The sequence below is a fragment of the Stegodyphus dumicola genome, chromosome X2 (assembly GCF_044657685.1).
Source record: "Stegodyphus dumicola isolate Sdum_Otavi_A_Nest chromosome X2, ASM4465768v1".
NCBI classification, from domain to species: domain Eukaryota; kingdom Metazoa; phylum Arthropoda; class Arachnida; order Araneae; family Eresidae; genus Stegodyphus; species Stegodyphus dumicola.
In genome coordinates this window covers 189,852,099-189,877,341 of record NC_140781.1, presented here as the reverse complement: position 1 = coordinate 189,877,341, position 25,243 = coordinate 189,852,099, and the positions used below count along the sequence as shown (strand labels likewise).

Genomic DNA, 25,243 nt, shown 5'->3' with positions numbered 1-25,243 from the left:
GACATCATTATTTGGTAAGTATTTTTTCTTTGGTATTTCATTCTCCATTTTGCAGTTTCTGGAACCTATAAATTGAATGTTTATATTTTGAGAGGTAACGCGGATTTCAGGAGTTGGCAGATTTCAGGTCAATGGATTTTGGGTATTTGACTGTGCCACCAATGGAGATAAGTACCAGCATTATGGGCAAGGCTACCACTTGCCAGATAAATATGTTTCATAAAATCTGGGATGTTAGTTCTCTGGCGATATAGCGTTTTGATGAGTGATTCTTTTCAAGGTTGGGCTGATAATGTGATAGTGCCAAATGTTCATCATTAAGTTACAAGAATAAAAGCAAATCAAGCTTTAATTAAAATCCTAAGGCTAATATTCTGGAAAGTTTTAGACGAATTAAGAGAGAAGATGAGTGATATGAAAAATGCTGCACGCATAACTGTCATCATTCTCTTTTTTAGCTGAAAGTATTATTCAAAATAGTTATTTATCCTATGAGCTCAGTATTTCCTTTAAACTTAAAAATTCCACTATTTTACAAAGTGGTTTTCAAATGTGATAAATTTGCTGCAATGTCTCTGCCAGTAACAGCTGAGAAAGTAGCAAAAATTGCTTATGGCAAATTTTATATGCAATTAAAGAAAAAAGTAAATTATTATTCATACTTGAGACCTCTATTTATTGTATGGTTAATTTTTTCAAAAAGAGTAATTTTTATTTGCAGATAAAACAAAGGAAAATGAGCAAAGTCGATGTTAAAATTGTACTACTTGGAAAGGAGTACTCTGGGAAAACTAGTCTTGTGGAACGATTTGTTTATGATCAGTTTATTGGTGATGATTCGTACCAGAATGTAAGTAAGGAAGCAGTCTACTGTAATTCTAGTTAAATAAAGTCCTAATTAAGTTTTGCAATGAAGTTTAATTAGTAACTTATAGCTGACTAGTAGACGGTTAATGTTTTTAGCTTGGTATTTCTCTGATCCACTTGAGCATATTTTAATACAAGCTACAAGGTTTTGGATTGCTTAGAGTGCTTCTACTTAATATCTGAAGGATTCAAGATTTGATTCCTAGGTTCTAGCATAATAATGTTGTAAATCTGAAGCATACTCACCTTCATATTAACAGCCATTTACAGTAAAACACTTCTAACACTAGCACAAATGTTTGGAGCTTGTTCTTTAAAATGTTGCTCAGTTTGATCAATATTGCATTTTCCACTTTTTCTCTATAGATTTTCTCTATATATATATTTCTTTTTCTCTATAGTATGTTTTAGTCAGTATTCTAGCTCATGAAATTGTTAAGTTGTATGGTGTAATGTCAGATAATAGGTGTATGGAAAAGCAAGAGTTCCTGTTTTAGCTAAAAATTTGAAAGCAGAAAATGATAATTAATTCTGAATAGAATAATTGTGTAACAGCACTCGTGACTAGGGTGACCGTTTTTTCTGTGGTCTAGTCCAGAATATTGACCCTTATCAGCACCCTAAAAAATAATGAAAAAAATGTAAATAAATGAAAACAATGTACAAATACAGCCCAAAAAAAAGTATTTAAAGTATGAATCTTTTCAATTCTTTATTATTCCCAATTTGTTCTTTGAATTTTTCAGAAGTATTGTTTTTAAACTTGCAGTTACTTATAATCATTGCCTTCATGGTATCAACGTTCAATGTAAGTTTTCTGCTATTCACAAATTATTTGTTTAATTGAAAACACCCTTTCAATAGCTTTAATGGTACCGGTAAACAAAGTGTAAATTCTATAGCTTCTGTAAAATGCACACGAGGAATATGATTTTCATTGAAAAATTTAAAATTTCAATCCAACACTTATCGGGGTTCTTCTTCATTATTCTGTTGAAGTTTTTCAAAGTTTACATATCTTTTCAAATATGATATTTCATCAAATAATTCATTTACCAGTGTAGTATATTAATTCTCGGGCAAATATTTTTTCATGAAAGCTATTGTTTCTCATATTGTGAACCAGCCTATTGGACATTTGAAATTAATCTATTTAAAATAAGTAATTTCCTCAAATCGTTTGTTCCATAATTCTCGATAAGAAACAATATTCATATTGAAATTTATAATTTGGTTTCTAAACCATTGTTGGTCTCTGTTTCCATTTACTATTAGATTGCTTAAATTAGTGTTTAAACTTGGTGGTAGATATGGAGAATTGATTCTTCCTTTAAATTAAAAATTATTGATTTATTCCAAAATTTGTTCTTTTCTTTCCTTCCATTTTTTTATTGGATTATGAAACACTAATGCTTGTATTTGTTGGACCTTAAGCCAAAGTTCAACTTGTTCATTTGAAAATAAATTATTTAAAACTATCAGGCACTTATTGGTGAGAAAGGAAATATGATTTTAAAGGATTAAACAGTTATAACACTCTTCCAACTGCAGGTAGTAGAGCTAACATCTTGTTTTGGATATCTGTAGTAATCGCTTGTATTCTACCTCTATGTCAACTCAAAATTCCACCAGATTTTCTATTTGAACTGTGTAAACATAAAAGAAGGTATACATTTTGCCAATTATTCCTTCAATATCTGCAGGAAGCAAATTTGATGCAGTTTGAATTGCATTGTGGATTATGTGTGCTGCACAGCATACTCCAATTATTGGACGATTTAATTGATTATTCAATCTGGAAAAGATATTTGTTCTTTTTCTATTAAGGACTTCAGAATTTGAATTGACATTGTCTGCACAATAGCCCACCGACTTATCATCAAATTGTTTTAACCCATCATATCAGTAATAGGGGGGATTTGGTGATTATTTCCAGTCTTTCTTCAGGTAGAGTAATTAAATCTAGCACTTTTAACTTGAACACATTTTTTGTGGTAAAAATATCTAAGAAGCATTGGTTAGAAATAAAGCGTTCTCTAATTTCATTTCCAGAGTTTGTTAAGAGTTTTGTAACATTTTGAACTATTGCTTCAGTTTTTGTCCATGCAGAACTAAATTTGTTCCCCAAAAATACTTTGATTGATTTTGATGTATAATCAATACATCTAAACAATAGATTGTATGTGACTGTGTCAAGTGAAAATGCTGCTTCAGTCAGCTCAAACCATCATTCCTTCTCATTAAATTCATTTTTGCAAAAATATTGCAAGGGGCTATGGAAAGATGCTGTTGCTTGATTTGCCTTCTTATATTTTTTAACTCATTATGCCACGTAATGTGGCTTTTATCCACCATAAGTGATTGAAAATACTTAATGGCACTAATGAAGTGAATATTAGAATAAATTTTTGTCTGCATTGTAAAAGGAAATTCTTTTGCTATATCATCATTAAATTTAAAACTTCTTTCTTGCCCACCATTTGGAAGGATTCTGAAAATATTAAATTTAGAAAATTTTATTAATTATACTCAAAAATTAAATTGTTATATTTTAACAGTAGAAAGTGTGATTTGTTTTTCTAACATCTAAAAATACTTACTGGTAGCATTTACTTTAGTTGATTTGATGTATATTTGGAGATTTTTGTAGTTGAAAGATCGAGTTGTTAATATTGGAATTCATGGGTGATGTGGTTAGTTGTCATAGCAGTTGGAGGATCAAGTTGCTGATATCAGGAGTCCACACACAATGCCGTCAGTCATTGTTGTTGGATGCCATGGATGGCAGATTTCAGTGAATGTGTGTATGTAGTTTTAGATCGCGTGAGAGAACGAAGGAACCATTAGCCTGCCTCACTGTTCATTGGTCTGTTAGGACACCAATTCCCAGTCATGTGTGCATAAACATATATCACAATGCCAGACCAGATGTGGGACTATATAATAAGAATCTTACTAGGTATTGAATGACATCCTTAAAAAGCATACATCTCTATTACACAAGCTATGTGTATTATCTTTTCAGGTATATCTAAACCTCTGTTTTCAGTACTCTGATTGAAGTTTTGTTAGGAAATCATTAAATATAGTTTTTAAAATAAACATCACATGTAGTTAAAAGTAATATTTGACTTCGAAAGCAATCCTACTATGATGCGTCAACACTTAACTTTCTGTTCTAATTTATTTTATTTTTCTTAGTATTTTTGCATTACAGATTTTAGGAATTAATAGAAGTATAGAGTGACTTCTTAAGAATTTTGTTGTAGTAATTTCCCATAAATCAGAAGACTGGATTAACTTCTTTACTTCAAAAAACACTTGGTAAAAGTATACTTTAGGGTACCCCGTGGTGAAACTTGGTGATTTTTGGTGGTGTATGGATACCAAATTTGTGCAATTCTTTGACCTATTATTTTGGCTTCCATAACGGTGATTTTTGTGCCAAACATCGCTGCTACACAAAGCCAAAATAACAAGACAAAGAATTGCACAAACTCGGTATCCATGTACACATCGACCTATTTTCACTTAAAAAAAATCCCCGAATTGCACAAAAATGGCATTGCGCACTCTCTTGACTTTATCCATGTACACATCCATATATACTGGTGTGCAAAAATTAAGGACGAGATGGTTTTTTCAATATAACTTTGTACAAAAGCTTTCCAAATCAACACATTTAATACCGTAAGATCCCCAATACGTAAGGACATGAGTAATGTAAGCAACACTTACTAAAAGAGAAATCAGAGGTATAAAAAGAAGCTTTATTGAAAAAGTAGCATGGAGCACAATGCAACTGAAGGCCGAAATATCCCTGTGATGGGTGTCCAGCAAGAAACATCCGGTCTAATAGGGGATATGATCTCCCTGACTGCTAGGCAGGTTTCACAGCGTCTGCCCATGCTGAGAATGAGGCTGTTAATGAGTTGTTGAGGCATTGCTGCCCATTCGTCTTGCAGCGCCAATCGAAGCTCTGGAATCGTTACTGGCGGTAAGGTACGAGCTGCCAAGCGTCTTCCTAGAAAATCCCATACATGCTCGATGGGATTGAGATCCGGAGATCGTGCCGGCCAATCCATACATTCAATATCCTCACTCTCTAAGAGCTGTTCAGCAGCTACTGTGCGATGACATGGTGCATTGTCGTCCATGAAAAGGAACTGCGGACCCATAGCGCCTCTAAAAAGACGCACATATGTAAGAAGAATCTCATTACAATAACGGGTCTCGTTGACTGAACCTGCGTCGAAGATGTGAAGGTCTGTACGACTACCAAACATGATGCCTCCCCGAACGAGAACACCGCCACCTCCATACCTGTCCCTTTCAATGATGTTCGAGGGATGTTTGCTGCTTCCACGCTCTCTCCAGATGAGTATGCGATGAGAATCGCTACTCAGACTGAATCTGCTCTCATCTGTAAAGAGTACTCGTCCCCATTTATTGTCTCTCCAATTCCGGTGTTCCCGGCACCACAGAGAACGCCTTCTCCGATGGGCAGGCGTTAGAGGTACACACCGTACAGGGCGTCGTGCAAACAGACCACCACCGTGCAGTCTTCTGGCTGCGGTAAAATGCGATATCGGTCGTCCAGTCGCCTGTGTCGTGTGTCTAGCTATTTCTCCCGCTGTCTGCCGCCTGTTTCTTCTGGCCTGTAAGGCAATATACCAGTCATCTGCGGGTGTGGTTCCTCGTGGACGACCACTTCTAAACCCCCGGATAGTTGTTCCTGTAGTTTGAAATTATCTCCAAAGTCGTGAAACAATGCTGTGAGCAATTCCGAACTCTGCAGCCACACTTGTCACACTGCGGCCTTCCTCCAACTTCCCAATGATTCGACCTCGGGTAAAAGCATCCAGATGTCGTCTAACAGATTGATTATTCGCCATTTCTTGCTGAGGCAGCAACTCAGTGTGATTTTAACTGCTATACGGCGTGCAATCTCTTTGCCAGAAATACTGATCTTACACCGACAACATGCTTTATACTACTCAGACACTCCCCCATTACGTCTACCTGCATATCTGCGCATGTGCTACCGTACATCACCTTACTTAATCTCCTTATTGATCTTTCTGTCCGCTCTGCCTCTTCGTTCAGCTGATATGCTAATTTTTCGACTTCATCCTTAATTTTTGCACACCAGTGTTGTTTCACTTAAAAAGTCAAAGGAGCACCGAATTCTACAATACAGGCAAACAAAAAGTACATAAACTACATTTTAAACCAAACAATAAAATAACATAAAAAAGGAAAAACATTATGCATTTAAGCAGTACAAAAAGCAAATATCGACTTACCCTATTTAGAAGTTCCTTCGTCTTTAGTCTGTGGCACACAAAATTCCTTAACCCATTAGCCGCTGGTGTTGCGTTGACGCAACGGTCAAAATAAATGCGCATATATATATATATATATAACTACCTAAGATATTTTATGCCAGCAGATGATTTTGTGTAGGGAATATTATGAAGATTATTTCTGTAAAAAAATATTTGCCTTCAACAATCATTTTGTTTATAATAATTAATCTCAAACTTTAAGCAAAATTTTCGACCGCATATTTTTGCTGAAAATATTCAATGAAAGAATTGCTGTCTTTATGAGTGATCTATTTTTAGTCAAGGTCACCGTTTATCAGAACATTACATCAGTCAGATGTTTATATTTGTGTTGGGAAGGAATGGAAAACAGGTGTTGCGTAGACGCAACGTCAGCAAGAAACGGGTAGTCAATCTCCTCTTTCACTCATTCCTTTCAATGTTCTGGTTGTTTAAAAATGCCTAGAACGAGATATCTTACATTAGAAGAAGCCCTTCAAAGATTTTTTGATGAAGAAACATGATGATAATGTTAATAATGATCAGAATGAAACTGATATTGTTGTTGTTCCCCTAGAAATTGCAGAGGCTAGTGACAAAGAAGAAAGGAATGGCAATGTTTTAAATAATGATAATGATATTTTACCAAATGATGCTGCTGGGGAATTTGAAATTCACGTAAGAAGTAAGTTTCAGCCTTCTAAAAGCAGTTATAGTCATACTAAAAAGTTTAAAAAGCAGAAGACAGAGATCTTGAAGTGGATAAAAAAAGAACTGTTAGTTATGTCTCAGTAAAAACATGAAGAAAGAGATAGAAGAGATATTATAAAAGACAAAACACAAGGTAAAACTAGTGCACAGATTTTCGATTTTCTTTTTGGTTTAGACATTTACTCTCTTCTCGTTGAACAGACAAATATATACGCTCAGCCAAAAAAAAAAAAAAAAAAAAGCCCAGAATTTATTGCATCTAAAGCCTATATGAGAAGATTTATTGGAATATTATTGCTTACAGGGTATCATTCTTTACCTCAAGAAAAAAAGTATTGGTCTTTTGATAAGGACATTTCTGTTCCTGTTGTACGAGAATTATCACGTTTGCAGTACAGGAATATGAAGCAGAATTTGCATTTGATAATACTGATAAATTATATGAGGTGAGACCGTATCTAAACTTACTAAATATCACCACTTTTTACTACTGAAAATATAAAGTCTCTTTTAGATTCCAGACATGAGAATGTATCATTCCTTTTGCAAACTCCTATTGAGAGTGTAGAATGAGCCAGAAATAGATCACAACAGGAAGACCTAGTAAATTCAGCATTCAAAAACCATTGCATAGAGATGGTAGACATTTTATCATAAAGTCCGTTGATAACAAAAGTGTTGTAAAGAGTACCATAGCCAGACTGTTTATAGATGCAAAGTATGTAATGTAGCTTTACACCATGATTGTAATCAAGCTTTTCAGGTTTGAATCTTTCAAATGAAATAATCTGTATTTGTAATATAAATACAATGTATATTTTAATATTAAATTAATTGCAAGTAAAGTGATTTGCAGATTTATAAAACGTTATACAGCTAAAAAGTAATCCTGCGCTCCACTCAAAAGAAACATCACACGAGTACAATACTACTCACTAAACATCCGTAGTGTTATTCCGCTGACGTTGCACGAACGCAACATTCGCTTTTTCCACAGGTAAGAGCATTTTTTTAAATTTTCAATGTAAATTTGTGTTATAAATGCTTAATTTAATATTTGTTTATTATTTTCATGAGAAAAGAAACATTCCTTGTAGTTTTGGCAGTTAATGGGTTAACAGCATCCAAAAATTTCCTAAAATTGTCTGAACTCAAATCTGTATATCGGCATCGCCACATCTGAACCTTTCTTTCTACAAACCCGTTCAAATCCATCTAAACGTTTTTTACATTGGACTAGATGCATATCCTCACTAAATACGGGTCACTTAGAATGGCTACTAAGTAAACCTTCATTTACACACCAGTCAATTAACGCTCTTTTCCTCTTTCGTTCCAAATCATACAGTAACTTCAAATTAATCTTATTACATTCAGCCATTCTACTGTCTAAACAATAAAACCAACATACACACCCCAAAAGCGCTTAGAAAACATCCCATGATTCAAACCTTCCGAGAATCATGCACCCCATTACGTCACAATAGGGTTCCATAACATTCAACTACTCAGGCTCCCATGAATGAAACAACTTGGCGATAAATGAAACAACAACTTCGTCATAATACAAGGGTTACCTTAAAGTCTACTCTAACCAAACACTTTTTTAGCATGACCTTGCCTTTGTTGCAGTCTCTGAAATATTTCTACTTCTTGGAAAACTAGTAAACTTCCATTTAGCTGATGCCTGTTTGTTGTGTGGGTCAAAAAAGAAGTGCTACTTTTCATTATCTTTTGATTTTACTAAATAACTGATGGTCTTTGCTTTAACAGTGGTTTTGAGTTTATGAACTATTTTCATCCATAGAGCCAGATGATTTTTCCATCATTGTATTTAGGATGATGTGTTGGATGATATGGTGCATATTCAAATCCTGTATCAATAGTTGAAATGCAGTTCTTGTCACTGTAGTAATTTTTTGTATCATTTCTTGCCAGTTAACTTATACCAGGATTTCCTAACCGTTTCTTCCTTTTAAAACCTTACCTTTTTAACAGAATCATTTTCTTGGTACTTTTTTTGTTTCGCTGGCGCAAATCTCTCCAAGCAGACTTTATTAGTGACAACATAAAGTATACACATAAAAAATGTTAACAAATGTTAGTTCTAAGAATTTTTTATTTTGAAAGCATAGACATTTTAATATTGTTTAAAATTCTGTAAAAAGCCAATAAATAAAGACAATAAATTTGTAAAAAAGACATTAATTTAAGAATTTACTATGATTTCATGGTTCAAAATCCTGATTCGCCGATTCGTATCATGTGACCCCAAGTGATTTCATCTCACGTAAACAACGCTACAAAATTCTAATTCTCTCAGTAATTATGTACATTAATTTCAAGTTATATCTTAATAAGGAATACAAGTTTAAATGCAAGAATTATTTCAATTCGTACGAATAGCTTTCAGAAATTATATAAAACTGCAGTGCTTTATTTTGCTAGTGCATTCTCATTAAAATTGAACCCTTGACTTTGCCTGTCTGATAAGAAATGGCTGCAGCTTGTTTTGAAAATGAAGCGTAAATGGTTACCAGCGAGGATATTCTGTTTGGCATCAGTTGTACCATTATCGGTAACTTTATCGCCTGCGCCAGCAAAACGGAAAAGTACTATTTTCTTCATTTACCCCTTGCATTTTTCTCTGTAATATACAACATAATCATACATGAACAATGTTTTGAAAAATATGATTTATTAGATGTATGTTTTATTACTTTTAGTATTATTATTTTTGATTTTAAAATGTAAACAAGTTTCCAGAAACGAAATCATAGATTCTGATTCCACAAAAGTTCGATTTTAATTAAGTTAATGGCTACGCGTGATGTATTGACATAATTTTTTTAATATTTGGAATAAAATAACTTAATTTTTAAATCACTTTGTTAAAAAATATTCAACCCGTTATTTTTTTTCTGTAATAAATTATTCACTTAATTAAGACACAATAACATGCCGAATAAATACTAATTCAGAAGTCAAACATCAAAAATCAGCGTTATTTGAAATTTTGAAAATATAACGCTGATATTTGCGGTTTGACTTCTGAATTAGTAAATTATTCACTTGTTTAAAACCTGGCTCTTTTAGATTAAAAGAGGAAAGAGTCAATAATGTTGTTCTGTAACTACTTTTGAAATGTTTTTCGTGAATGACATTTTGAAATGTTTTTCGTGAATGACATTTTCGAAAACTTAAGCATACATGTGTTATAAATAAGACTTGTGTTTAAACATTCCCTTCAATTCTATCAGTTCTTCTTGCATCATTATATCAAGATCAAATATATTGCAGTTCAGTGGTTGAGTGATATTAGCATATTTAAATTTTTAGTGTCTTGGAAGCAAAATTAAAATCATTTTACAACTGACTTGTGTCAAGCTCTGTGTTCTTCATATATGTATTTTTTTGGGGGGGGTTGTTTTCTTGTGTTCCTGCATTTTATCTTTTTTGATTGCACTTTCTGCATAAAAAATTAATATATTTAAAAAAAGTGTTATTGATTTAAAAAATATATTAAAAAATGTTTGTGCATTTTCCCCTTTATATTTATTTTATACAGTCTCTTCCTTACCACAATCAATAAACTTCCTTATTATATCAATAAACAGGTAATTATCAATCTTGCAATATTAATAATTTTGTAATCAGTGGGATCATTAGCATGCTAATCAATTGCCCATGAATGGCTCTTGACCCTCAGTTGACCCCTTGATCATCATTGACCCCCTTTAAAACTTCATCAATCCTCTTAAGGACCCCTGGCTTACTTGATAGTCACAACTTGCTAAATTTTTCTTAACTTTTTTATCACTGGTCAGCAACTTGTCAGAATTCATAGTCTTCCAGAATTCCATGTGACTTCCTAGCTGCCACATTTTCCTAAACAAGATAAAATACTTATTAGAACAAATGAGAGCATCATATTTAAGAAATGATATATTTTGTTGTCTCTGAATTCTGGTACATACTTTTTGTTTTGCCTTAAATGTTCTAAATGTTATTAAATAAATTAATTGTAAAAATTTGAGCAAATGTTTATCTAGCTAAAGGAAATTAAGCATAGTGCTAGCCAGACATCATGTAAGTGAAAAATTAATTTAAAAGTGATCACAAAAATATTTTTTTCTCTGAATGTTTATTTATTTATTTTTGGTAGGAAGAGTCCATTATTTCGATAACTTGAATTTGATTTTGATTTCCATCCTAAGTACTTGATGGTTTATTTATTTCATAGATTTTACTGGGTTAATTTTTTTAATATTAAATTTAGTAATTAAATTTATTATTTTTATATGAGAATTTTATTCTTCTGTTATCACATTAAGATTGTTAAATATGTTCATTTTATTTTGCATATTTTTATTTATTTTTTAAAAATGTTTTTAGACAATTGGAGCTGCTTTTGGTGCTAAGAAAATAGAAGTTAGTGGTGATGTGCTTACATTAGGTTTGTGGGTATGACTTTTATGTGTTGCATGTAGCACATTTTAGCTCATTTTTTGCCCCCCCCCCTTTTGCACATTTTAGCTCGTTGTTGTAAGCAAAAAATTATTCTTACATACAATTACAAGAATTACTAGGTAATCCCAATGGTATTGTAAAATGTATTTTATTACTGAGTTGTATCTTTATTAATACATTTATGTGATTTCCATATTATAAGAGTTTATCTATTGGGATTTTATTATAGGGTCATATTTTTAGTTTGAAAATTTTTTAGTATGAATATCAAGATGGCAGGGAAGGAATTTGCTCTCAAAACTAAATTAGTCATATGGTTGATGTATCTTGTGATTTGTCAGTATTGATTCATGCAGAATGGAATTAATCCTCACAAAGGCAGAATTTCATAACATTATTAGGGGAAAGAGTAATTGGGTTAAATAAAAAAGAGAGTTGGTTAAAATATGGTATCGGATAACCTACTATACAGCTCTTATTTCTGACTTACACTGGTCAATGTCAACATTCACCATGTACTAATGGTGAATGTTGAACATATAACAATATTATATTTTCTTCTCCATAATTCAGTCGTGAATAAACGCACTTGAGACTTGAAATAAAGAACATGAGAACCTAAAACACACAATACATTCAAAATGAGAAAGGAAAATAATAGAAGTTAAAAACTTACTTAATTATACAGTACGTTCTAAATGAGAAAATAAAATCACAGTAATAAAAAAACTTACTAAATTATGTGATTCAAATCTTATTTATTGCAACAACTTAAACTATTATGGCACTTTATGACCTCTCTTTTCGACTTTCAAGATTTTATTCTGTGAAAATAATAAAAAAGATAGTAATATTATTTTCACAATGGAAGTACTAAATTAAAAATAATCAATGTAGGTCTCCTGCAGTTGAAGAAGTCCTTGTCAAACCAGCATTTTGACACATTAAATAGGAAACTAATAATAATCAATATCTCTTTTGTAATATAAAAATGAGAACTCTGCTATGAACAGGTTTTTTTTTTTTTTTTTTTTTTTTTTTTTATTTTTAAGTTTGCAAAGAAACAATGATTTTTAATACTAATAGATTACAAAAGTACTATTTCATGAACAAACCCTCAGTCTAATAGCATTGTTACTTTATAGCATAATACAATAATAATGCATTATACTTCTGCTAATAAGCCCCGGAGCGGTAGAGTCACTGAATGCAGGTAGTTCGGTCCAGGGTTCGAATCCCGCGAACGGGCTAGCCACATTGGCGTTTTCGTGGCTTTCCCCATGTGTAACGCGTATACGAGCCAGTTTCCCTCAGAAAGTCCTGCCTTAGAAACCAGTTTTAAGTCAGAATAAAATTAAGCACACACTGGAAAAAAGTCTGAAAGTTTTCAGATTTTATATTACGCCCAAAGGGTCTTCTTTTTTTTTTTTTTTTTTTTTTTTAAGTTTTGCATGTTACCTTTATTTATTAAATATCATCTTCTTCGCACTTAAAAACCATAAAATTCAATTCAGCAGCAATATCATATAATTTAAAAAGAGCATATCTTTAGAATTTCCGATACACAGTCTCACACGCTAGAGATGACAATGTTTTTTCTTTCCCCCCCCCGTACAGTGTTGCCGTTGCTCGTTTTGAAATCGTTGAGTTTCGTAATCAAACACTTGCTTTACAAAATATGAAATAGATAATAAAACAAATTTCCAGGTCCAAATTTGGGCCTTCAGATGCCTATATTAGGGTAGAGGATTACATTATTCAAAATTTGATGGTTGTTTTATCACAGTGTGAGAAACATTCATACATTTATGTAAATTCTTCATTATTTAATGTCTTTAAGTATAATACAGTGCAGTAATATTTGATGGCAACAATTTGAAAAGTGAAATGCCACAAAATGGCAAAACAAAATTAATAGCCCTTCTGAGCTAAGGCCCTTTGGGCTAAAAATTATTTTCATTATTTCAATATTTTTTCAGTTTTTCAGTAAACTATTTTATAGTTTTATTATTACCGTAATTTTGCGCGTATAGTCCGCGGACTATCTGTGTTTAAAATGCGAATTTTTGAAGCTGCGGACTATCCACCAGTGCGGATAATACGCTGGTTGTTCACGATTAAAATTGTTGAAATTTAAAAAACATGCTGTCGTGAACTGCCAATGATCAAATATAAAAAAAGCGCGAGATTCCAAGAAAACATTCGTGTGTATCGTATCGATAGTAAACCATAGAGCATAGTGCAGAACGAATGAGTAGTAGCAAGTAGAGCTCCTAAAATCCAGGCTGGCGCATCAAGCGATGCCGGGATATGAGCCAAAGAAAGTCTTGTATGAGCACTCACTTAGCGCAACCAGAGTCTTGTATCCAAGTGTCCTTCACACTGCTTTAGCGCAACTGCTGGGAGGGGGAAAAGTAGTTAATGCGTCAGCTCGGTTTTTAGGAGCCATAGTAGCAAGTACCTCGAGTACGAAAAAAAAGCGTGATTCGTTTACTTATAGCGTGGTTTGGCAACACCGAGTGAGTGGGGTTGAAGGTCACATTTCATTACCACTTATCACGAGGATAGCACGTTGCACAGTATTTTGTCTTTCATCTTCGATAACGTTGATGAAACATCGCCGGAGTTTTACTGCTGAGTTAAACTCAAGGTAGTTGAGAAAGCTGAAAAAGATGGAAATAGAGAAGCGAGCCGTTATTGGTTTAATCCTAGTATCCCGTGCACATGGGATTTGACTACTTTTGGCAACTTTATGATGAGCAGTGAAAACGGGACGTATACGATGAGTAGTTAATGGGTCATTCAAAGAAAATATATAATTAAACATAGTATATACTAAGTATATATACTATGTATGTATATACATATACTATGTGTGTATAGTATATATATAGACGTTCTTTGGATAATTTTTGGTGTTGGCGATAATTTTTAAAGTCGCGCCAAGGCTGCACCGTATACTAGGATTTTACCCCGTTATTTTGAAGTGGACGTGAAAGCGGTGAGAAATTGATGCAAACAAAAGGATGTGTTTAAAAAGCATGGGAATATTGCCGTATTAAAAAAACGTAATTTCGGGCATATAGTCCGCGGACTATCCGGTGGTGCGGACTATCTGACGATTTTTGAAATTTTTTTTATATAAAATCGTGTCTGCGGACTATACGTGCGAAATTACAGTAATTTTTTTTTTAATTTTTATTTTACAGTAATGTGAGTTTTGTGTAATAATGAACGACATTCCTTATTGTGTTCACAATATTGTTCTTAAGGTATTCCACTGTTATATTTTAAAATAAACTTAATTCTTGCTGTACATAAATCGAGTAGACGCTTCTCGGATATCTATATTTTTATTAACTGAAGAAGGATTTATGTGCTAGATAAATACTTATTATCTTCTACATATGTTACAATATATATCTATATAATTACAATATATATCTACGAGGGTTGGAACTTTAATAGTGGCAACTATTTATTTACAAGGAATACAAAAGTGATTCATGTCACCATGTTTTACAGTCCTTCAATATAGTCGCCAGCATTGTGTACAACCCGTTTCCAACGATGTGGAAGTCGCAGAATACCTGTAGGAGCGCCTGTTTTGTTGATATTTTGAATGGACTGGTCTACTGCTGCAAGAATATCAGGAACAGTTTGGAAGCGAGTGCCACGAAGTGGTTCCTTCATGTTAAGAATTAAGTCATAGTCACAAGGGCTTAGATCTGGGGAGTATGGTGGATGGTAAATCACTTCCCAGCCCCATCGCTTGAACAAATGAGTCACAGCTTCTGCTGCATGCGGTCGGGCATTGTCATGCAAAATGAGAGGAGCATTCTGCAGAAAGTGTCGCCGTTTTTTTCTCAAAGCTGGTCGGAGATTGTGCTCCAAAAATGAGCAGTAATACTGCGCAGTGACGGTCTGCTGTGGGGGAACGGTATGTGTTAGGATGACACCATCGCAGTCGTACACGAGAATCACCATAACTTTCACATTGCTGGGATTCTGACGAAATTCGTACGTCGTGGTGACCCGTGATGATGCCATTCGTTTGATTCGCGTTTCAGTTCTGGCTGGTACGATCAGGCCCAAGTCTCATCCAGCGTAATGATACGGCGTAAAAAAGCATCTCCTTCACGCTCATAGCGTTCCAGGTGGGTTCGGGCAGCATTGTATTGTAGCCATTTCTGCATTTTCGTCAATTGATGTGGAACCCATCGTGAAGCAATTTTTCTCATGGACAGGCGTTCCTTCAGAATGTGCAGCATAGTCGTATGCACTAATCCTGTTTGTCCGGCCAGCTGACGAATCGTTTGGCAGCGATCACTGTCCATTAGTGCGGCAACAGCTTGCACGTCTGCATCGCTGACACTCGGACGACCTGGCCGCAGCATGTCTGTCATGTTTTGTCGTCCTTCATTGAATGCTTTCACCCATCTTGCTACAGTTCTGTAAGGCAATGCAGATTCCCCGCAAGCCTCTTGAAGCCTTTGATGACACTGTCGTGCTGTATGACCTCTGGCACGTTCAATTTTTATCCAACATTGTTGTTCTTGTTTTGAAAACATCCTGACAACACTTACTTTAGACCGCGAGCTAATACAAGGTTCCGTTATTATATTATATTATAAATATTGCTCATTATACCCGAATCATATTACTTAGATAAAAGCTCGATGTAAGAGTATTCTGTAGACTGAGTCTGGTTTAAGTAAGTTTCATTCTCTTGCAACTGGTTGATTATTTTCTATAGTATATATTTATAATCTCAGAAATCTGGAGCTACATTTTAAGCATGAGAAAAGTTATCTTGGTGGTCAAAGTTTTCAGGGTAATTGGAGTATCTAAAGACCATTATTTTTTGTTACTGGCATAAAGAAACTGTTACACAGCTGCTAGACATTCAATTCAGGATATCTCAACAGTGACAAGTATCTGAATAAGCAGACTTACTGCTTACTGACGGTTTCACAATTAGGGTCTTCATGTGACAAAAGATCACTGCTTTGCATCTTATTTTCTGTGCCTTTAGAAGACATTTAAAATTCTGACGTCTTTGGTATCATAGTCAATAAAGTGGCGATAACTGGGTGTGAAATATGATGCACTCAGATGAGTCTGGATTCAATTTAAGTTGTCATTCTAGACATACTTTCATGTAAGAAGACTCTTGAAGTATGTCCCTTTTTATAGTATATTCATGAAAGGCAAGTGTTTCCATAGTATCAGTTTACTTGCTTGAGAAGAAATGATTACACTGAACTTCACAACTAATGTAGAAATCTGATAACCATGCTGAGATATATCAACGGAATTCTTTATCCTCAAGTAATATTGTTTAGGTTTTCAGTGGCTGCTGAGAGATCCCAAGCTTCCTGTCCAGTAATTGCATAATGATTTCTTACACCAGCAAGTGAGAAATAAGAAATGTCAGATGCTGCAGGTACATTTTAGATTATGTTGATCATCTAAACAGTTAACCATTCTCATGCTTAAACAGTAGTTCCAAATTCTTGAGATCATGCTTTGGAAAATATTTATCTGTGTGAAGATGTCAACTATGCTTAACCATCTTGAGCTTGCAGACCATTCACTACTTCTAGCCTTTATCTTAACATTGTCTTTCATATAAGATTAATGCTATACAGTCAAAAGTTGTTAATCCGGACTTGTCGGGACTTCGGCGATTCCGGATTATCGATTTTTCCGGAGTATAGATCATCAGTTTAAATCTCGTAAGATGGCTTGCAGAAATTCTAAAATTAAAAATATGAAACCATAATTTATGAAATAAAGAACAATTATTATCTAAAGGGTATCAAAATTTACAAAAAAAAAAGCTTAATATTTATTTGTTTACTTTATTAAACATTTCTTTCAATATAAGTTGTTTAAGTTGCTTCGTTTTATGTGATAATACTTTCTCTTTAATTCTATAAACAGACATAATTTCTTGTTCAGTTACAAAGTTCCGCTGTTCAAGTCCTGTAATTGCTGTGCCAAGAATACCGACTAACTTGTCTGTCAATCAAAATTTTTTTGTTTTCACTAACCTCTCTGTCACCTTCTTCATGCCTTTATCCATTTTCTGCAGCAATTCCACTTTTTGTTTGATGGACATGAAAACATTACTTTCATTTGTAGATCCTTTGGGAGCTCCAGCATCGGAAATTCTGTTTGACATAATTGAAAGTTAAAGTTTACTTTTATAAAATTGCTCTTACAGTCTGCAAAAAATAATAAGCCGCATCCAATTCGAATATTAAGGAATAACGCAATCATCAACATTAACTGAAATAGATAATTAGATAATTTTAGTTTATACCGTTCGTTATACATTAATTGTGCACGCGAAAACGTATTCTGTGCTTGCGCACAGGCATATTCGCAGTCGTAAAGGTCTTACGCGCACGCGTAAACGCCTATGCGCATGTGTCAATGCGGCGCATGCGCAGAAAGTTTTTAGCTTTGAGGTCCGGATTATGGGTGTCCGAATTAACGACTTTTGACTGTATTACTACTTTAAAATTACAATATTTTAATCAAGAGAAATTAACAACATTGTATATGTTTCCTTTCACAATTTGCTCAGTTTCACCTTATTTGCATATGATTCCTTCCTGTACTTGCACAGCAGTAGGTTATTAATGTTTATTCAGTAGCCTACAATTACCACAAATAAATACTTTTGCAATTGGGCTTTAATTTTCACATCAGTATCACTTTTATAATACTGCTTTAATTTTAAAAAGCAACATTTTTTATAAAACATAGTCTTTAACCATTTATGAAGCGGACGAAAACAATTTATATTTCAGATTTTGATCATTTAGTAATTGCATATGAAGAAAATCTAAATTTTGTTTTAAAACTGAGTGGTTAATCAATGAAACATATAATCTTGTTGGTAATGTTTGCACCAATATTACTTATATTGGATTGCAATCTGTAATTGCTATTTTTTTAGAAATTCAGTGCAGTAAATTAGATCTGTTATCATTATTCCAGAAAAATAACTTTAAAAATCGATTGGTTTTGGAATTTAATAGCTTTTTTTATATGTTACATGTTTTATGTATGTATTAAGCACTATTAATTGAAACACTTTTATTTAGGATACTGCTGGTAGTGAGAGATATCAGTCAATTAGCAGAATATATTATCGAAGCTCTCATGCAGCAGTTGTATGTTACGATTTAACTGATGCAGAAAGTTTTGAAAAAGCCAAATTTTGGATATCAGAGTTGAAGCAAGTTGAAGAAGTATGGAATTTTGCATTAAAAGTTTCAGATTTTATTTCATTACCTGAGACATATGTCTGACACAAGAAATACTAAATATTGTCTGTATAAATGGTAGATTTATGCATTAACAAATAATTAAACTTTCATTTTAAAGGTCTGAATTATTCTGTTTGATGAATATTTATTAATCTATAAAATGAAAAGGTAAGGTCTGCATGCTAGATCAGTGACTCAAATTGTTATCTACTATAACTGATATTATTAAAAGGTCTACAAGTTAATAGTTTCACGAGTGATTTTGCAATCTAAAATTTGTTTTAATTTCTTGTTATAAATATATCATATAAGTTAATGATTAAAATATGTGGAAACAAACGCTGTGCTGGATGTATCACTAGCCTAGGGTCATACTCAGTGCCGCAAGGTGCAAGGGAGGGCACCTGTTCCCAGGCGCAGCAACCAGGGAGAGCCAAATTGATGTTATGAAATTTCAAAATGAAATGTTTTCTATTCTTGGCAAACAGGAGGGCATGCAAAATCTTCAGCTGTCTCTGGATGCTGAAAACCCTAGTTATGGCTTGGGTCATACCAAGAAATAAACAGTTGTTTTTCTGAGAGTTTTTTAATTTCCATTGGCAAGGTACTTGACATATACAAGAACATGTAAAACAGATAATGTAAGATCGTAGGCAGAAAAGAATACGGTAGTGAAAGTCATTGACCCATGCACAGTCTCGCAAACCAATATCACTCAATCTTAGGTTTTCCACAAAATAGCAGTGCACTGCATAAGATGGTCTCTATCCATAATACCATTGCTGCACAGTGGGCAGATTGAGCTTGGCAGGATACCAGTGCAAAATAGGTGCGCTACTAAGCTATCATGTTCAGTAATAAGTAGCAAGATCACCACAGCTGTAGAGCAAAGCCAGTCAGGAATATTGTCATGAATATTTCTTATTCATCTCTTTGTAAAATTTCTACACTGTAAGTCTTGACGACAAATGAAGGCAGAGATGTATTTAATAATACATTTAGCAGTTAAAAATCTCTCTTAATCATCTGAGGGACCATGCATCCCTTTTTTAGCTAATAAGCTTTTTCGTTACCATCCACGAAATCCATCCCCGAGATCTGTTGGAGGGTAACATAGATCTTTTTCATCTTAAGCTATTGCAAATAATTTCTGCATTGTAATACATCTGAAAATGGAACCACAATATCAAAAGCCTGAATCAGGAGCCAAAGCCTGAATAGCTGCTTTCGAGTCAGACAGTATCACAATCTTAACAAAAATCAAATTTTTAATCAAAAGTTGTAAACCTACTTTAATAGCAGCTATCTCACCATCAAAAGCAGTTCCAATGTGTCCGATAGGAATATAAAGCGTCAATAAATCACAAAATACTCACGCACCAACATTCGGTGAGTCGACTGAACATGATCCATCGATATATTCTCTTAGCCAGTCAGATCTCGGATACAAAGTTCTAGAGCAGCTCACAATCAACGGTTCTGACAAACTGTTGATTGTGAGCTGCTAATTGCTCATGTTAATGCTGTGCTTAGCTAACCTTAATTCCTCCACTGAGATGATGCTGGTGACAGTAGGGGCACTGATGACAATAACTGCTTTTTTCTCCTACAGAACTGCTACTGTCAGCTTCATCTGATAGTTGATTGTATATGCATGAGGCTGTGCACATAATATTTTTCGTGTGCATATTAGATGTCTGCTAACTTGGATAGTTTGATTTACACTTTGGTTATACTAAGTTAGGTGTGTTCTAATGGTGACGTAGTTAAGCAAAAACCTTATCACTTGCATTCAGAATGGAAAATAGATTACTTCTGTACCTCTAGATGATAAATGTGTATGTTTACTGTGCTGTGTAAGTGTATCATTTGGGAAGGAAGGAAACATTGAACGTAATTCCTAAACCATTCACACAGGCATTGAAAGGGATTTCCCATTGAATTCTGATTTAAGGAAAGAAAAGGTAAGACAGCTAAAATCTGAACTGAATGCTAAATGATAAACTTATTTAACCCTCTTGCTGCGCATCCCGCGATTTCCACGGGCAATGTAAAAGTAGCAAAATTTGCACAACCCGCGAATTCCGCGTGATGAATTTTTGCCATCTATTTAACTGTGCAACCCGCTGTTTCCCCGTTCAAGGTTTCCTTTCAGCTTTTCTGTGATGTTTAATTGTTTATGTAGATGGGGGCTAACCGATGGCATTAGTTGTCCACATTTCTGCCAAATATACAAGAATAGGTAATGTAGCATTTTGCGCGCGCTTTTCAGAGCTAAAAAATGTCTGGCAGGAAGTGTTTCGAAAGTGATAGTACCTATATTCCTGACGATATTTCCGACACTGATAGTAGTTCTGACTCTGATTTCAAGTATACTGAAGATAGTTATAGTGAAACTGATGAGAATTTCTCAGATTGCTCTGCAGATAATGATGAATCTGAAAATTCAGTTTCTATTGAAAACACTTGACAGTGGTGCAAAACTGATATGCAAAATATTACATTATGCAAATATTTTCATTAGTATATATGTTTTACCTTTGTATTTTATAAAATAAATCATAATCTAACCAACATTAATTTTCAAAATTTTCCTTTTATATCATTATTTTTCAATTTCGGTATTCTGACAACCTTTTTATGATCTAATTCTATATTGAAAAAAAAAAAAAAAAAAACTCTTTTATAAAAAACTAAAAGCTCCAGTTCAGCTGCAGGATTTTGCTTTTCTCACTGATATCACTGAAAAGTTAAATATACTTAAGTTTCAGCTACAAACCCTTGACAAGCAAGGGCCTTGAGTGCCTCCTTACAGCAGCAAACAAGATGTTGAAATTATATCAGATTTCGAGAAATGAATTCAGCAAATGTTTCCAAGATTTTGAAAGGATTTCAACTGTTGCACAGTTGGTCAAATCGCCTTTTATAGAGATTGATGCTGAGTTCTTTACTTCTGTCATGCAGCATTTTCATTTTCAAGAAGATAGTGCTGCAGTGGAGTTGGAACTGATTGATTTTCAAAATGATTTATCTGTTAAATTGCTTTCTTCAAGGTCGGAAAATATTTGGCCTCTTGTTTCTAAAGAAAATACCCAGGTTTGTCTCAAAGTGAAGGCTATGTTCAGCTCTATGTAACTGCATGAGATTTTTTTTTTCCAGTATGAAATTTGTTAAAAATAAATACAAAAACAGACTCGCGGATGAACACTTGGACAACTGTATTCGAATAGCAGCCACTACCTACTCTCCCAACATTACAAAACTTGTTGATGACAGAAAAGAGTTCCATCCGTCGCATTAAAGTTAATAAGTCTGATAGAAATATTTGTTATTTATTGCTAACTGCAGGGGCCCACCAGCGGCCGAGCGGTAAAGTCGCTGAACACCGGTAGTTCGGTCCGAGGTTCGAATCCCGCGAACGGGCTGCCTGCATGGGCGTTTTCGTGGTTTTCTCCATGTGTAACGTGTATACGAGCCAGTTTCCCTTAGAAAGTCCTCCACGAAAGGCATCCTTCCCCTTAGGCAGATAGCCCTCGAGGCTTTGCCATAATCACACATACACACCATACACCATATTGCTAACTGCACTTCAGTTTCTACTTGGTACAGTTCATTTGTACATGTACCAAGTAGAAACATCATCCAAGTGTGTCATCATGTACAGTTCATTTTCAGTTTCTTTTTGTTATATACAGTTTAGTTTAAATTGATTTCATATTTACTAAAAATGTAAGTTAATAGGCAATAAACAAATGCAAGATTTTTAAAAAAGAGTTGGTAGTTTTTTTTATGGTAGCTCTCAGCAGGATTTATGAATGTACTGTAGCTCAGAAGCTTCATAAGTTTGGTGACCACTGTTCTAGAGTCTCCAGCATCATATAGCACAAGATTTCAGAAGGATAATCTTTTTTATAGGCTGGGAGAATAAAGTTCCAAGCATGTATTTACTGCTTCATAATCACAAAGATTAGCCGGCTGCACTAGGTCTTGTATCTCACCATCAAGACTGAAGGTAGGCTGCTGTTCCAAGACTCTGAATAAAACCAAGTAGGGTCTTTAAATTCCTTGGTCTACATTGATATTATCTCCAAAAAGGATCACCAGTTCTTATTAACTTTTCATATATTATAGCTGCCATCTCATTTATCAGAGTTTCAGTAGGTTTATTCTCTATCAAAAGCAACATTGCATCAGTCTGTGTGGTTCAGTTAACAGTTCTGGTAATTAAATGGAGAGCCTGGTTCTGAAAAGTCTCTAGTTTTCTCAAGGCTTACTTAAAAATAGTTATAAGTGTTGTTTTTAGCTGAGCGAGCACATCCCCATAGATAACCAGCGAGACGCTTAACCTTTTGAAGACGGAATGGCCATTATAGTGGCCATAGAGTCCTCTCTTTGAAAAGGTGGGGTTGTCCACTTTAGTGGCCATGTCTTTTTCCCCCATTTTCCAGGCTGAAAAGTAGGGTGAAATGTCAAATTTGACATCCCTAGGGTTTTAACCACTTATCTCTTTCAAAGATCTTCCTTTTGCAACATAGAATCCATTAAACTACACACAAGAATCTTTGTTGTAAATAGGAGGTGATTTCTTAAAGGGGGGAAAGAATTTGGTTCAAGATTCCCCGTCCTTTGGTAGCTTTTACTGCTACCAAAGCCCCGGCCTCAAAAGGTTAAGGAGAGGTAGTCTTTTTTGTAATGCTTTGGACATATATTCAGTTCATCTTTATTGTCAAGCTCAACCACAAGATAGGCAAACCTGTCAGATATATTTAAATGATGTTTTAAGAACTAAATATCAGATTAAAACTTTGTATGTGCAAGAGAGAAGGTCTGAACAACAGTCTTATCAAGATTAATAACAATGTTATTAGTACTCTACCAGTTTTCTTAAGTTCTAAGAGCAGCACTTATGGTTTCCAGTTTCCAAAGCAGACTATGCAGAACTGCTGGCCAGTAAAAGAGCGAATCAATCTCAACATTTTATTTCCAACGCCAAAATCTGAGCTTAAGAAGAATTATCTCCTTCCGCACCCTATCATATGCTGATCTGAAATCGACATAAACAGTTGTCCAAACATTTCTAGCATGAACAGCATCCTTCATGACTTGAACAAAATGGGCATACTTGGTGTAATCCAGCCTGTTCTTATCTTAATACACCAAAATGCTTCAGATACCAATTTAATCTTATGTGAACCATCCTCTCCATCACCTTCCTCATCACACATGCAAGTGAAATAGTTTTATAATTTGACAATTATCTGTAACTTAGAAATAGTAAATATCTTGATATTATAGTTTTACACAGTTTATTAAATAAATGTATTTAGCTCAGTGGCATCCCATCAGTGGACTTGAAAGACTAGGCTAATTCCTTAATGTATTATGCATTAACTATTTCAAATATATTTTTCTGAACATTGAAAAGCATTAAAATGAACATGATTTTACTTTTTCTGATACTGCACCAATTAAGCATAGTCTTGTTTTCGTGCACAGTAAGAGGAGCTTGAATTGCATCGCCTGTGCATGAGGAAGGGCTATCTTGCTTTCAATTGTTCCCATAGTCGCTGTAGCATAGTAGCTGTTAACTACTGGTGGTTGATCATAAAAAAATTTAGTTTTTCTTTGATTCTATAAAGTGAAATGAATTCAATTCTGAAGTACTATGTTTCCATTCATGTTCATGAAAACTTTTATGGTATGTGAAGGAAATCAAAATAAATTGTATTAATCCTAAGTTTAAATTATGGAGAAGGAAGCAATATGAAACGCTAGCCCTCACATGAGATCATTATGGAGTAAGTTGCCTCTGAAGCTGGTTTAGGACAATTTGCAAGTGTCACTATCCTGTGGTCTTGATTACTTGTCTATCGTGTTTTCTTTTCTTTTTTTTTTCTTTTTTTTTTTTTAATAGTTTAATTCACAAAAAGATGCAAAAATAGTGACAAAAGGTAGATTTTATACCTCATGCTCTCATTTGTATAAGCGTCAAGTATTATACCTATTATTCTAAAGTGGAATATTATGTAATTTCAAAATGATTAATGATTTGCAAATCAAGAGCTAATGTGTTTTGCTAACCTTGTTCTCTTTTTGATATGAAGTGATTTTAACGAATTATTTATTTTTATGATCATATATAAAAAAATATTTTGTTATGGTGTGATCACTTTGATTTCCTCCGTTTGTCTGATTTTCATAAATTTATCAGACATAATAAACATTATTGTACTCATTAGTCTTCAAATTATATCATTAGTCTTCATATTCAAAATATAATAAACTATAACATAACGTCTTCCAAAAATGACCAGTATTTTTTAGAATGTTAATAAACAGTAGTACTGAATTTTACCATTGTAAAATGACTACCACGTTTGTCTGTGCACATCATCTTAGAGAGGATTAAAGATTTTCTTCATACTTAGTCTCTTTCTGTGAAAATCATGCCATGTCACTGGTACTGATGTAGTTCTTAGTATAGTAGGTAGACACGTTAGCAGAATAGTATTTATTATAATGTTGTTGAAGTCATCTTCAGCAGACTGGAAATGTCTTATAAATTCTTGTTGAGTTTATTCATGT

General features: G+C 34.0%; 1 protein-coding gene across 3 annotated transcripts in view; it reads left to right on the top strand.

Moving 5' to 3' along the window:
• LOC118203432 (ras-related protein Rab-24-like) overlaps positions 1 to 25,243 on the top strand; it is a 44,215-nt gene that overhangs the window by 7,824 nt on the left and 11,148 nt on the right. For 2 of the 3 annotated variants that reach the window (XM_035375708.2, XM_085810180.1), the window contains exons 2-4: positions 722 to 850; positions 11,301 to 11,369; positions 18,494 to 18,640. In XM_035375708.2, coding sequence (XP_035231599.1) covers positions 737 to 850; positions 11,301 to 11,369; positions 18,494 to 18,640 — 330 coding nt within the window. In that variant the 5' untranslated portion in view covers positions 722 to 736. The remainder of the gene's footprint in view (positions 1 to 721; positions 851 to 11,300; positions 11,370 to 18,493; positions 18,641 to 25,243) is intronic. The other variant, XM_085810182.1, reaches the window with a different exon arrangement.